This window comes from Chanodichthys erythropterus, chromosome 18, assembly GCF_024489055.1.
Source record: "Chanodichthys erythropterus isolate Z2021 chromosome 18, ASM2448905v1, whole genome shotgun sequence".
In the NCBI taxonomy this organism is placed as follows: domain Eukaryota; kingdom Metazoa; phylum Chordata; class Actinopteri; order Cypriniformes; family Xenocyprididae; genus Chanodichthys; species Chanodichthys erythropterus.
The window spans coordinates 9,225,794-9,240,846 of NC_090238.1; the positions used below are offsets into that span (position 1 = coordinate 9,225,794).

The window sequence follows — 15,053 nt, forward strand, 5'->3', positions numbered from 1 at the left end:
TATTGTTTTTCTTTCACCCCGGAGGGAATTTTAATAACAATCACAGTCCTGGTACTTTGAAATCCTTTTCAAAACCCCTGTCTAGAACCATCCTTCTAAATTAAATTCTACAAAACTCATTCTGCAAACAGTGTTAAAGACGAAAACTTCATTTTATAGGGAAACTGGAAGCACCCCATTATTACTCTGCTCTTTGCTAAATGCTATTCTGTTGTTTCGTGCTCTTCTTTTCTTCTGCTCTTCTCTAGCTGTGCTACCTGTGTGTGCTTACTGATTCTTTTCGCAGAGACTCCGAGTTAGAAGCACATCCACGAGAGGACCACAGTCGAGAACCAGTCTTACCTGCACATTTACACACTCATTACTCATTCCCATTAGCTCACACTTGACATTGCACCCTTACACCTTTGATTTGCCCTGCTTGTTTGTTTTGTTTCGTTGTGTTTTGTTTTGTTCTTTTCTTCAAGGTCTGTGTCAGTTTAGATCTCCCTCGCAGTGCCAAAACATGTCTCGCACAACAGACCCTGCTGGACACTGGGAGGACCTGGAGACCTGGCTAAGTGTTGTAACAGACAGCATCCTACCTAAAGCCGCTGAAACACTAAAGCATCAGACACAGGACCAGCTGGATGAAAACATAGCAAGCGTCATGAAACAAGACCCAAGCCAGAGCTACAGCCACAAAGAACTAGCCAAGATCACCGGCTCCTTAAGCCACACACTCATCGCCACCCTCAAACTGAGCGACAGGCAAGCCGCCCATCGCCAGCAGGAGCTGACACGTGCACAACGACGCATCGAACAGCTGGAGCTGGAGGCTGAAGTGGAACAAGGCGCAAAAGAGGAGATCAACAGGCTAAAAGAGACCCTAGCAGCTACTACGCAAGAAATGGAACGAGGAAGAACAGACTACGCTGATCTCTCCGACAAGCTACAGTACGCAGAACAGCTACTGGAAAAAGCAAAGGCTGACTTCAAAGACAAGAACAGCCGAATTAAAGCTCTCGAAACTCACCTGAATGAGTCAAGAAATGAAGTCAGCCGCCTAACACGTCAGCTTGACTACATCAAAGAAGAGTCCGACAGTATTAAAGAGGAACTCAAGCATGCATATGAATTGCGCTGTGAGCCGTCAAGAACACGTCGGACACCAACTTCACCTTTGCCAAGCAGGACCGGCTCCCCTGTTCCTGGACTGGCACATGATCAGAAGGGGGCAGTGCCAAAACAGTCACCAGCTCCCTCCGAAGAATCCTATCTCCCCACTAAACTAAAAGAATTTGCTCCAGCCAGCCACAGATCATCTCATGGCTTGGACCTCAGAGACCTTGACAAGCTTGCTAGAAACATTGGCAAATTCACTCCAAATGTGCCAGGTAGCCCAAATGTTCAGAGTTATCTGCAAGATATTGACTTCCATCTGGAGATGAGACCCAATGTCACTGACAAAGATAGACTTTATTTGCTCAGAGCCACATCCAGCTCTGAAGTGCGCAGCTTCCTGGACCGGCAGCCTGCCCACACAAAGACTGATTACCACCTGCTCCGAGAAGCTCTCATTAAAGAGATTGCCGACCCTGAGTCAGAACAAGGACTAGTGGCTGCCCTGGAAACAAAACAAGGTCGCCATGAATCTCCTCAAGTCTTCTATAGCCGACTCAGGCTAGCGTACTTCGGGTCTCGCAACGAACAGAATATGGAGGAAGAATTGAACTTCAAAACTCTCTTCCTGAGAAACCTCCATCCTGGGGTGAGCCACCATCTTGGCGTCCTTGCCTGTCCACGCACAATGAGTGCTCAACAGTTAAGAGACTTGCCGCACAAAGCTTACTGCAAACAGAAGATGGCCTTAGAAAAGGGCACCAAAACCACCGCAGTTCTTGACTTCAACACTCAGAGTCAGGGGCTGGCCCTAGAGGGCACCCAGCGTCAAGACCTTGCCAAGCCGACACCCAAAGAGTGGAATGCATCCTCGTCCAACAGAGAGTGGGACTCCCACGCTGGTACTCGACCTAAACAGAGAGGCAACCGCTGGGATGGACCACGTGGACGACAACGCTCACCTGGACGTCACTGGGAAAATTCATGGAACCAATCAAGACCTCACGAGAGTCATTGGGAGAAAACTTGGAATCAGCCAAACCCCAGAGGAAAAGGCTCATGGGAATCCAAGGGAAAACGACAAACACACCCTGGAGCAACCAGCCCAAGGAATCGACGAAAAAACTCACAAAGATTCCAAGCTGACCGAGCTCAAAATGAATCCATACCAGAACAAAACACTTCACCTTGTTTCGACTCTCAAGAGCTGATGAAAATTATGATGAAAGAGTTCTTCCAATGAAAGGAGGAAGACCGGAAGTGGGAAGAGAAAAAGAAAACAGATTCATCCTGACTAGCGGCCGGACGAGATGGCAGCGACCACCTGACTCAACACACCACAGAGAACAGCACCTCATCTCTCTCCCAGAGAACCACAAGCACCATAACTCCAAACAGACAAGAAATCCCACCTGAACATCCCACAAAACAGTCAGAAACTGATCCAACACCTGATGGGTCAGATCACAGCAGCATTCAACAAACACCTGCTGTGGAAACCACTCCAGTTCCTGAAAGTGCTGTCTTGGTCGTCTGCCACTCCTCCGAAGAAAACGAAATAAATGCTGACATCCTACCTCTCTCATCCCAAACTCCAGTCCCACAACTCCTGGGTGATCTCAGTGAGAAAGGTATAGCAAGAAAGTTTTACCTCTCCATTATCATCGAACAACACATCAAGGTTGAAGCCCTCCTCGACACTGGAGCTGACATCACCTTAATGTCAACAGAACTCCTTGAAGAAGTCCAAAGCAGAACAAAGAGGTCTAATAGAACCTTTAAACTTCAAAGGTGTGAGCTAAACCTCCAAGCATATTCCCACACAGGCCTACAACTAAAACATGTGGCCCCAATTCACCTAACTGTGGGACCAATGAACCTTGTTCACCCAGTATACGTCTCACCACTCAACACATATCCTCTCCTCATTGGGAAAGACCTACTTAACCGCTTTGAACCCTTAATAGACTTCAAGCACCTGAAGATATGGACGCAAGTCCGTGAGCCTCTGCCTCTCCAGTCAGTAAACTCCAACGAATCGCAGTGTCAAGTCACAGACACCGCCCCCCATCTACTGACTGACGATGCAAGTTCAAAACCAAGAGCAAGTTCCACTCCAAGCAACAGGAACCAAGACCCATTCCTCTGCTCATTGCAAGCGTCTGACTCAGACTCAGGTTCCCTCAGAAACATGACTGCCATAAATGTCCAAGACAAAGATCTCAATGACCAAACCTATGCCCTTGCCAAAGCAGGTGCATCACATGGAGTGCCTTGGAAATTCCCATCCCTCCCACCCAACCCTTCAGTTGCAGCCATAACCCGCCACCAGCACGCCGCTGGCGCGCAAACCCCCGCCTCCTCCCATGTTGCCATCTCACCTCAGTTCACTGCTGATAATCTCCTCACCCTCCAAGCATCTGATCCCATGCTGCAAACCATTGCCACTCACATTTCCGACCCGATAACTCATCCCATTTCCACCTCCGACCTATCCAAGTCCTCTGATGTCCGCCACCTTCACTCAATCAAGCACATGCTGCATCTCAAGGACGGCGTTTTCACATATGTCCCTGAGCCCCTAACTGCGCCAAAGCTTGTAGTTCCTCAGAGCCAAAGGGGGATGATGCTGACACACGCCCACGATGCACCATGCGCTGGACACCATGGCGCCAAGGCCACCTATGAAACGCTCAAACAAGTACCATATTGGCCTGGCATGAAGCAAGATGTGACGGAATACGTAAAAGGATGCCTGGTGTGTTGCCAGTTCCAACCAGCAAACCCAAACCACAGAGCATATTGGCCTGGCATGAAGCAGCTGCTGTACCAACCTGGTGACATGAACCTCGTCACCGCCTACACCACTCATCAGTATCTGGAAGAGTTGCATCAGCACCTGAGAGCGACTTTCGCCTTCGCACAACAAAACCTCCAAAGAAGGTCGTAAAGCCTACTATGATAAAAGGGCCTCTTACCAAGAACTCAATGTCGGAGACAAAGTGTGGTACTACAGCTTTGCCCAGCCAAGGCAGAAAGCTCCCCATCACCTGTCAAAGAAATTCCTACCTCACTGGACAGGACCACATGAGATTGTGGACAAGCTCTCACCTGTCGCCTACCGAATCAAAATCAGACAAGGCCGCAACGAGCCTGTCCTTCGATGGGTCCATCGAAACCAGATAAAGAGGCACCAAGGTTCCAACTGACAGGAAAAGGGGGAGGTTCAAACCCACTGACACAGACCGACAATCCCTACTCTACACCACACTAATGACTTTGTCAACTTAGGGAAAGTTTTACTTTTATTTTTCTGGTTTTGTTTTACACAACACTTACACTTGCTCCTCCACAGCACTGCTAGGAACAACCTCTAGTAGAAAGGAGTTGCTTCACACATGTGACACTCACTTTGCTCTAGTAAACTCAGTGTCCTTGTGCCTCTTTGTGTTTTCTTTTCTCTCTCTCCTTATGCTTTCCCTTCTCCTCTTTTGCTATCATCAGTCTTCCTCTTCAGCTCACCCATTATCGATTTGAATAATGTTTACCGGCTCAAAAATGTTGTGAATGTTTGATTTTGGCAAGGGAACACCTATGTCAAAGTACGCACTCCTGAGGTCGTGGCGTACCACGACAACAACAAACAGTTGTACCTGGCCCCAAACCTAAAAATGTGTACACTCATTAAAGCCATTCATTACCTTTGCCCGAGTAAACCATTCGTATTTGATAATACAGAGGGCTTCTGCGGCCTAGAATCAATTAGACCCAACACTAGCTGCCACACGCATTATCCTGCCTAACCAAACTCTCTCAACGATCTTGCAGTGTATCACGGCGATAAGCACTAGGCTGAACTCAATCTCACCGTACTTCAAACAGCATTCCTTCGTCCTCGATCCAGAATCGGAAGAGAGGATCAGGGAGGAAGGAACGCAACTTATTGATCTGACTCCTGTCGACACAGCCTTAGAAGCTATAGCTCGCCTTCCGCCCACTGGCGTGCCATTCATTCGGTCTTGGTCTGCTGCTGACACAGCACTTTGCATCTCTACTATTGTAGGATATATTGTGACCTTGACACTGGCCTTCATCCTGCACAAGCGAGTGAACGCCGTGCAAGAGTCTTTTGATAGATGCACGTCAGGCGTCCCGCGCATCTTCCGACGTGATAAAATCGACCAAGAACCTGAACCCGAACTCGAGAACTCAACCAACCTGATTGAAATCACGCCTCTACCTCCTCGTCGAACCACTGACAATTAGATTAGTCGAAACCACCCAATTACAACTGATCTAAAACAGTACGCCCCTATGTTAGTTGGAGTGTTCCTAACCCGTTTAGTCCAAGATACCCAAGTCCTTCACCAGGCCTCAGTCAAGTGAGGGAAGCGTTGTTTGTGTTTTGTGTTTGTCTGTTCTCTCTCTGCCTCTTGTTCCAGTGCCTGCCGACGTTCGCACCAGGAACCTCGCCAAGCAAAAGGGGGACTCTGTAGGGACCCGTTCGACAGACGTTACCAAATGGCTTTATCAGCCAGAGGCATGATTGAACAAAGCTTCATTTGGTCCAAAAGATCCATTTCCTGACAGGAAAAACCTAGCGTTTACAGAAATGATGACGTGACTTCTTTTAACAAAGGACTAAGGGGTCTAAAGGACTTCTTTGCTCATCAGCAATAAACTAATCAGAACCCATCACGTGGGTCTGATCACATTAAATCTATTGATTCTCTCACAAAACCCTCTTGTATTATCGGACGGAACAGGAAAACACCCATCAACGGATTTAAAGACAAATCTGTCCTATCAATACCTCCCTTGTGTGACCGTCCATCGTGACCCGGTCACCCATGACTATGCTGAAGGACTCAATCTTGAATCTCAAAAGGGACAATTGTCGATTACTTAAAGTATTAACTATATCCAGAATAACATTTGCTATGATGTGATAACTAATATGTTGGAGTCAATGCTTTATATGTTTGTAGTCCTGTATGCATCTTCTTTCTCTTATAATCATTGTTTTAATTAGGTCAGTCTAGTAATATGTGTGTAAGAAGTGTGTCGTGTTTGGGCTCTAAATGCAGAATTTATAATTCTCTGTAATTCTGTGTGAATGAAACATTGAAATTCAGTATCAGGAAAATATTAAGAAACTTTATGAAGTTGTTAATAAAACAGGAGAATGTTCTGCAGACATCACGCGATGTGATCAATAGACAATAGACGAGGCGTGTCTAATCTCCGTAGCAACGTCTCATTGGAGGATCGCATCCGAAGGATGGAGCCAGAATTGCTCCTTTAAAAACTACGCAGTCCGAACAAGTCAAGGCAGTTGAGAAATATGAAGTAAAGTCAGAGTCAGAAGCTGGAAGTCAGAAGTCGGTCAGAAATACTTTGACCACGGCTGAAAAGTTGCTTGGGTCATGCTGAACAGAAGAAGTTGAGAAGATCCTTTATCGGGGCTGATTTTCCATCTAACAGCCGCCGATTTCAACTACGAGCCACGCCGCTGATCAACAGCCGTCACATTCAGACTCCACAACCCTCGGTGAAATATCTGACCAAAGTCTCCCAAGAAGAGAGCCGCTCAAGCCAGACGCTCAGATCAGAACAGCTTCACCAGCCAGCAGCATCCTTCAAAGCTTCCGCGCAACCCACAGGGCTTTCCCGAGAAGACGTCACCTGAAAGACAGCCAATCCAGAATGGGATTCCGCTGTACACGAGTCACGGAACAACCCGATTACCTCAGCTGTCAGAGCAAACGCAGGTACAAGCAAACTTCTCTCTCTCTTGCTGGAAACTGGTGAAACTCCTTTAAACCTAAAGAATCAAGCCAAAGCTCTGCTTTTGTGATTTTCCTCAGGTTATGAGTTAGCACTGAACTTGGGACTTTTCATAACTCATCAACTCCGCGAATGTGTGTGCATGTATGTATGTGTGTATGTGTGTGTGTGTTTAGCCTTAGTTTCCTGTAATCATTAGAAGTAGTCAATAAATCTTGTTTTGATTTTCACATATAGTGTTTCTTGTATTGTGTGTCAAATTACTGCCTTAAACTTAAGATCAAGTTACCTCTTGCTTATAATAATATAATAATTATAATAACAATAATCATAATAAAATATTGTTACTGTTGACCACAGAATAATATTTTATCCAGAATTGGTAAAATACTTTAATCTCAATTTTCGCTGGACGAATAATTGATGAAGTGTTAAATATTAATTCTGAATCATTTACAGTGAGTCATTTACAGTTGATTCAATTCTTATTCCCTTTAACAATTAAATTGAGCTAATAAATATGTAAGGCTAAGGTACATTACACTGCATTGTATCTATAATACTGTTTTTATTATCCTTTTTAGGATTGTGAATGTGGCAGACACACACCCCTCCACACGCAAAAAGTATGATGTCTAAATCTTGGACTGCCTGATAGACATCTCGGCATAAATGAAAGACCATCACCTGCAACTCAATCTAGCAAAGACAGAATTTCTTTTCTTCTCAGTCACTCCAACAATCAGCATAATTTCACCATCTAACTAGGCTCATCAACAATAATTCGATCCTGATCCTCCAAAAATCTTGAATTAGTCTTTGATGACCAGCTGACATTCAGATACCACAAAGACAGCACGGTCATGCAGGTGTGCACTGCATAACACCAGGAAGATCAGGCCCTTCCGAAAGGAGCATGCAACCCAACTTCTTTTCCAGGCCATGACAATATACAAGAAACTGCTGAAAACTCATCCCATGAGTTCTCACTCATCTCTCTCTTTAATAAATAAAGAAATAAAGTCTTCTATGCTTTCACTATTAAATCCTCCCTGTTCTAGCTTGTACTATTCTGAACAATGTTTGAATCTTTGTATTTTTAGCACTTTTTGTGTTTATTGCCTCCTTAATATGAATCGCTTGTTGTATTACTTTTTTTGTTTGTTTGTTTGTTTGGTTGAATAATTTTTCATTGTTCTGAATACAATAACTCTTTAACAAACAGCAGATATTTATTTATCATATTGAAATTTTGACACTGGATTTTTTTCCCTTTTTCTAATATTGTTTTTGTTTTAAATAAAAAATAACGGTAACATATACAAATGCTGGCAACAATTAAATAACGGTCTTATACCTGTTTTTAGGACTTTTAAATAAAAACATCTTAACCAAGTTTAGTCTCTATTATCTCTATATAGGAAGGAACAAAATTGGAAGGATTTCTACCTAATAATTTATTTTCCAATTAAATGTTTCAGTTTGAGTTGGTCAAGCATATAAAAGTTCACTTTATAAATCTATCCATTTAATTTAAACTGTATTTGATCAAATTAAGTGGGACCCATTCGATTACATTTCATTGCAAAAATCTGTCTTTTATGAGTTGGTGCTACACATTTATTGGATGGAAATCTTGCCTTCAATTAAATTGAGTTCATCCAATGAGTAATTTTTGGAGTGAGAGATAAACAAGTGATACAGATGACTTTCCTTTTGAAAATCTGTGGAATAGTTGATTCATGGAAAATAAACCTTAAATGGAAAAGCTGAATAAGTTTGGATATGTGAACCTGATACTTGGCTGAAGATGCCATTGGCAGACAGAACTGATTGTAGCTTCTAATCACTTCAACCTCCCTCTTTAACTCCTAACTCCCTGTCTTCTACTCTCCTTCAATCAACATTTGCATGTCAGGTCATAGGGTCTGATTCTGTCATTCATTACACAGGGGGTGATTTGCCTGTCACATAAACAGAGTAAATCCACACCCAGTAGCTCCATCCTGCAGGTGCACTGGCAGACAGGTGAGCCAGGCAACCAAAGGCACCATGCTCCCCATGTTTTCAGGAAAGTTATGTCAGTTTCTTAGCTTAACTCGGTTACCTTCTATCCTGTTTCTTGGAATTATTTATGTAGCCTATGTCCTTGTTGGAGGGCTGGTCTTCTGGAAGCTAGAAGGATGGTATGTGTTGCAACAGATTGATATTCTGAAGGAGAAAAGAATGAAACTACTCGAGAAGTACCCTTGTGTGGGTCAGAATGGCTTCCGAGAACTAGCAGAGGTATGAATGGATATTGAGACTAGATTTTCCTTAACTATATGGTACAGTGCTTTTTGTAACAGTGCTTGACTTATCCCACAACAGCAATAATGATGAGTTGATACAGTGAAGAAATGCTTGGGCAACTTTTCACAACTTTTGCAATGGAAACAGGACTACCGGTTTATGTTTTTAATACATGATGAACAGTTTAGAACTGAATGTCCAGTTTAGAACTGAATGTGTAACTGAATGGAAAGTCTTCATAGACTTCTTGTTTGTCTATTGTTGAGTTTATTTACATGGTTATTTTAGCTATGTGAAATGTGTCATAGTGAAATGACACACTCAGTTACTGTTTTTGCTGTTATTTCATGTATTACAAATAAGTACTTATTGCTTGACATCACTGTCTCAAAGATGATAAAAGCTGCTTCCCTGAGTGGCTTAAGTCCAGACAGCAATGACACTGCAGATGGCTTCTGGAAATATACCAGCTCATCTGTGTTTGCGGCAACAGTGGTCACAACTATTGGTGAGAAATGGGAAACTAAACACCTTGAATTTGTCAATCCAGTTGAATGTGGTTTGTTGTGTGGCATTCATTCAATTGGGTAAAGGTTACACTTTTTTTCTGCAGGCTATGGGAATATAATTCCACTGACAACAGCTGGTCAGATCTTCTGTGTGATGTTTGCTCTTTTTGGCATTCCCCTGAACTTAGTGATCTTAAATAGAGTTGGAAAATACATGTTGGCCATTGAGAGGAATTTTTGCAATTTTCTGGAGAAAAAGATTGATAGAGGGGTGAGAATTTAACTCCTTCTTTACCAGTCAGCATTAAAGATGGATTGGTGGGTTGTAAAAATAAATAAATAAATAAAAATTATTGCATAGATATTTGTTTTTAATAAGGAATGAAAATTGATATTAACATGCTTGACATTTATCTGCACACACACACACTGTGCTCAAATGAGTCTGTTCTTTCCCACAGAAATGTGTACGAATATCCATTCACAGTATATCCTTCATAAGTTCAGCATTCCTGTACTTTGTGGTTCCTATGTTGCTCTTTAAAGAGTATGAGGGATGGAGTTATGCTGAAGCCATTTACTACTGCTTTATAACGCTTAGCACTATTGGATTTGGAGATTATGTTGCAGGTAGGAGACCACACGTACAAAAATGAAAAAACACTATTTAGTATTTACACTCCATGTATCATTTTAACTTTAGATCCATAAGATTTTTAAATGTTAAAATGTATCTGAACTATATAACAAATACTTTAAAACGCTCATCTGCTCACATCATTGTTATTAGTTGTTCATTAGGACTTTATATCCACATAATGACAGTTGTTTTTCTAATATTACATAAAGCCTTTGTTTGATTGTAAACCACCTGAAATGTAATTATATTTTGTAATTATTCTTGTAGCCCTATATACAGGAAGTGTATATTCAAAATTGAATTTGAATTTCCCTGAATTTGAATTTTGAATTGAGGTAGCAAATAAGATGCAGAATTGTAATTCAAATGTAAAATTTATGGGAGGATGCATATTGTTGTAAGCATAGCATTCAATAAAGTATTTGATACATTATATTTAATAATTTAACATCAATTTTCATTTTGGACACCAAGAAAGCCTTCAATATAGAGCTAAACTTGAGCAGTCAAGTCAAGTTACCTTTATTTATATAGCACCTGATACAATACAGATTTAATACAGAAAGCAGATTTACAGTAATAAACAGGAAAATAATGATTCAGTGATGCAAATATTAGATTAACGATTCAATTCTGCTGTAAAGCAGCTCTAAAAAGACAATAGTAAACAGTGATTATTCAGTTGAAATCATTTAATACAGTGGCTCCCAAACCTGGCCCTGTAGTACCCCCAACAATTTATATACCTAAATTGGTAACCATATATGAAGTCAACAGATTGTGAGGAAAAAATTTAATATTTTATGTCTGTTAATTGTTTAACAGTATTTAATAAGAGAATAAGATAAAAATATATTAATTGGTTGGGGGCAAAGGACTACAAATCAAGGAATAATGATATATCATCATTATACCCATTATATCCTGAGAGTACTTTTTTTCCACAACCAAATAAATATTTCTCTATTTGTTTTGTTTTCCTGCAAAACTTGTGTTGGACCATTTAAGCCCCTCTACAGTTGTGTGACTGTATTGTATTTCTTTGAATTGCTGTTCAGTAACATCGTCCTGTCATTACAATTCAACCTTCATTACAAAATTCAGTTTAATTTAAATTTCAATGGTTAAATTAAGCATTTTCCCCAAACCTGATAACATCTTAACAACTTTGTTTCTCCTGCCAGATCACAACCCAGCAAAAAACTACCCAGAGTGGTACAGCTGTCTGATGGCAGCCTGGATATTCTTTGGCCTGGCTTGGCTTGCTCTTCTGATCAATCATACCATTGATTTACTGGAGAGTTTCAATGCTTACTTGAGAGGAAGGCGGAATGCACAAACACAAGTGGAGGAGTCCAAAGAACAGCCGGAAAAAGGACTGAAAGTAGAAGAAACATGAGAATTGAGTTTAAAAGGAAATAGGATAGCAATTCATAAAATATTGTATGGTTAATTAATAAATCAGTTACTCAGTATATTTAAAGTATCCATCAAAGTTATAGTAAAAATCAGTAAAATTCATAGTTTCTTCTAAACTAAAGATTTTGATCATTAAACAAAGTTTATGGTTAAAACAATCAAGAAATTTGAGCATCACTTGTCTGACTGACAATGTTAGGCTTTAAAATCTCACTGTTGCACTGAGGATTAATCGTTGACACACCACAAACCAACAGGTCCTTAAAATTCACAACTGAAAAAGAACAGGTTTATGTCATATAGCAATTTTCTTACACACATTATTAATATTATATATTTTCAGACATCTCTGAATCAATTTATTTCAGTGATATCAAACTGGCACACCAGTCAGTAATAATCATTTCGATGATATCTTTTGTGAATTATTCAATGACTTTGAGGGCAGGTCTAGCTTTTTTGCCGGGAATCTCTATAGCAAATTTTTGTTGTGTGGTATGTTAAGGTTTGTACAAACCCCAAAATAGTCCTTTGCTGCCCCAGCATAGTCATATATCAACTCTCAAATACTTTTCAAACAAAAAACTCAAGTTTTGATACTTAATATACTTGTGATATGTAAATCTAAAATAAACTGATAAATATTGTCATTATGTTTCGTCATTGTACCACATGATGTAAATCATGATTCCTGACAATAAAAAAAAGGATTGTTTTTGTTGCTATGGTTAGAAGCAGCCTGTTGCAATGGTCACCTCCTAAATGCAAACAGGACTTCTGCCTGCAAGACCCTTGCTGCGTCTTAATTCGCCTACTCTTTTTTCTTCATAAAAAGAGTACATAATTTTTGGTCATAATATAATTATTACCTAAAATTATGTAATGTTTTTATGAAGAAAAAGTACATACTTTGGAGTGTGTAGCAGAAGAGTTGGCAAGCTTTGGGATAGCTTGCCTACTTTATCATAATTGCATATTTAACGAACAGCTCTGTCATTTAGTTAGGAGGCTACATGCATCCTGTCACATTTTAAACTTCCCTGTCAATCATCTTGTCACAGTTAAAATCCTCCACATTCAAATTAATTTCATACAGTTTCGGAGAGAAATGTAGTAGCACAGTCGTGGGTCTTTCATGTGGCGAACTCTCCTCCTGTGTTTGCAATTTATATAATGATGCATTTAAAAGTTAATGACCAAATGTATCTTGACAATGCTGTTGCAGATGAAATATATGTGGAAAACATTAAAATAAATATCTTTTCATCAGGTTAGATACTAATTATTAATCACTCAAACCCCTTTATCTAAACCTCTCTACTGTCGGTCTTGTACATCAGCCATGTTTGTAGGTTTTTTAACACTTTTTATTCATGTTTGTAGTTCTAATCGAATCCTCGTCCCACACACAGTGGGTTGTGGGTAGGGCTGTGAATCTCTGGATATAAACTGCAAATCAATTCATTTTACGGTTCACAGGTTTTCAATTCGATTCAAGAAAGATGTTTGCAAATTCAGAACGATTCAATTCAAAACGATTCACATTAAAATTAAATGCAAAGTGATTAATTCGACCCAATTCAATTTTTATATGCATTCATGGGATTATGCTTCCCCCAATGTGTCTTAGTCAGGGTGTGAATTACACAGCAACCTTCAGGAGGTCAGAGAGTAAGGGCAAAAAAACAAAAACAACAACAACAAAAAACACTTTTGCCCATTATTAATGTTAGTACATGTTAGTTCTTAATGGTGCTACATAACTTTATTTTAATAGCCTATAAAATTGGCATTTGAAGAAATTTGAATAAGCCAAAATTTAAAAAGGCTTTAAAAGTATTGTTCATTTATGTTAACTATTATGTAGGACAGGGTTAATGGCTAAACAACCTTATTAAAGTGTTCCAGGTATTCCAAGTGTTATATTACAATGCTCACGTGGATGGACTAACCTTGAATATCATGCACCTTCTAATCCTAAACTAAAACTAATTCTAAACCAACTTTTCTTCAAGGAATAGTAAGAAAAGCCCTCTTTGTTCTCTTTATATGGAACATTTTCTTTATGATTCTGAAAGACTGCAACAGGTGTCTACTGTTGCACATGAACACATGAACACACCTTTTTATGTGTCGTGTTGAAGGTATTAATATGAAGCAGGCCACAGCAGGTGAACAGGATACATCTTTTCTTTATTACCTCTTAACACAAATGCAACTCATGCTCCTCATTATTCTTTTCCTCACCTTTTTTTACTATTTGTATTTCCCTTAATAACATCTGTTTCCCCCTAGTGGTCTCAGCAAGTATTGCACTGGATAACAGGATACCACATCTCCCCCATTACGTAAAGCTATTTCACTTAGTACCAATTAACTCAAAACAGTTATTCATTTCAATATGAACCAATAAGCATAAGCTTCCACCTTATTACTACTACGTTCCTTTACAGTAGTTAAGCAACTGCAGTTACATCCATTCAATTGTAACTCTCAGGAACATTTTACTTCTCCATAAATTCAACAGAATAACAGCATCTTAACATGACTATATTCAGTCTCCATCTGTGCTATACATACATACAGTCAGTAATTCAAACCACTGTATACCCTAATTTACTCTCATAATCTTTCATCCAAAAAGGTGGTTTACACTGTCGAACAGAACGTCTTTCTGTACTCTGTTCAGTGTTTGGAAAATTTATAAATGACACATCAGCAGCAGACAGATCTGAGGTCGGCTTTAGTACCTCTGGAACCAAGGACAAGTGAGAAGAATGCCACAGTCGTCCATCTGCCAATTTGTACGTGCTATGGCCCACTTGTTTCTCTATTTCCACAGGCTGTGTAAACTTTGAATGTCCTTTGGGAACATGCGTTGGTTTGCGTGCCCACACTCTATTCCCCACCTGAAATGTAGGCACTCGAGCCCCTCATTTCCCATCATAGTATTGCTTCATTTTGTTTTGACGAATTGACACTTGATGTCTGACTTCCTAGACATGTGTGTTACTGGAGTGGGGTATACAGTAAGTTTGGTTCCCATTCAGTCGGTCACGTTCGACGTACGTCGGACAGACCGACGAATAGGAATCTCGCTAGAGAGGCCAATCTACTTCGAGTGTAACTAAACGAGCCAATGCACATTGGCATGCAATCATATGCATCAGCTGCTCGCCTCGCAGCGCGGGTATATAATGAGCAGCAGGTGCGTTGCATCTTCAGCTTTTCGCTTCGGAGCCGAACGGTGTTTGTTCCTGTTCTCTGCAAGCGAGTGTCTGCTAGAAGACGAGTCAAGCTTTTGG

At 40.6% G+C, this 15,053-nt stretch overlaps 2 protein-coding genes across 2 annotated transcripts; both read left to right on the forward strand.

Moving 5' to 3' along the window:
* The first annotated feature begins 505 nt into the window (after positions 1–505).
* Positions 506–2,344, forward strand: LOC137006882 (uncharacterized). The gene is made up of 2 exons (XM_067368020.1): positions 506–1,119; positions 1,174–2,344. The coding sequence occupies exons 1-2, from the start codon at positions 506–508 to the stop codon at positions 2,342–2,344; spliced, it is 1,785 nt and encodes a 594-aa protein (XP_067224121.1).
* Positions 2,345–8,940: 6,596 nt separating this feature from the next.
* kcnk17 (potassium channel, subfamily K, member 17) lies at positions 8,941–11,728 on the forward strand. Its single transcript, XM_067368440.1, has 5 exons — positions 8,941–9,174; positions 9,574–9,688; positions 9,794–9,960; positions 10,151–10,319; positions 11,514–11,728. The coding sequence occupies exons 1-5, from the start codon at positions 8,941–8,943 to the stop codon at positions 11,726–11,728; spliced, it is 900 nt and encodes a 299-aa protein (XP_067224541.1).
* Positions 11,729–15,053: the final 3,325 nt, after the last annotated feature.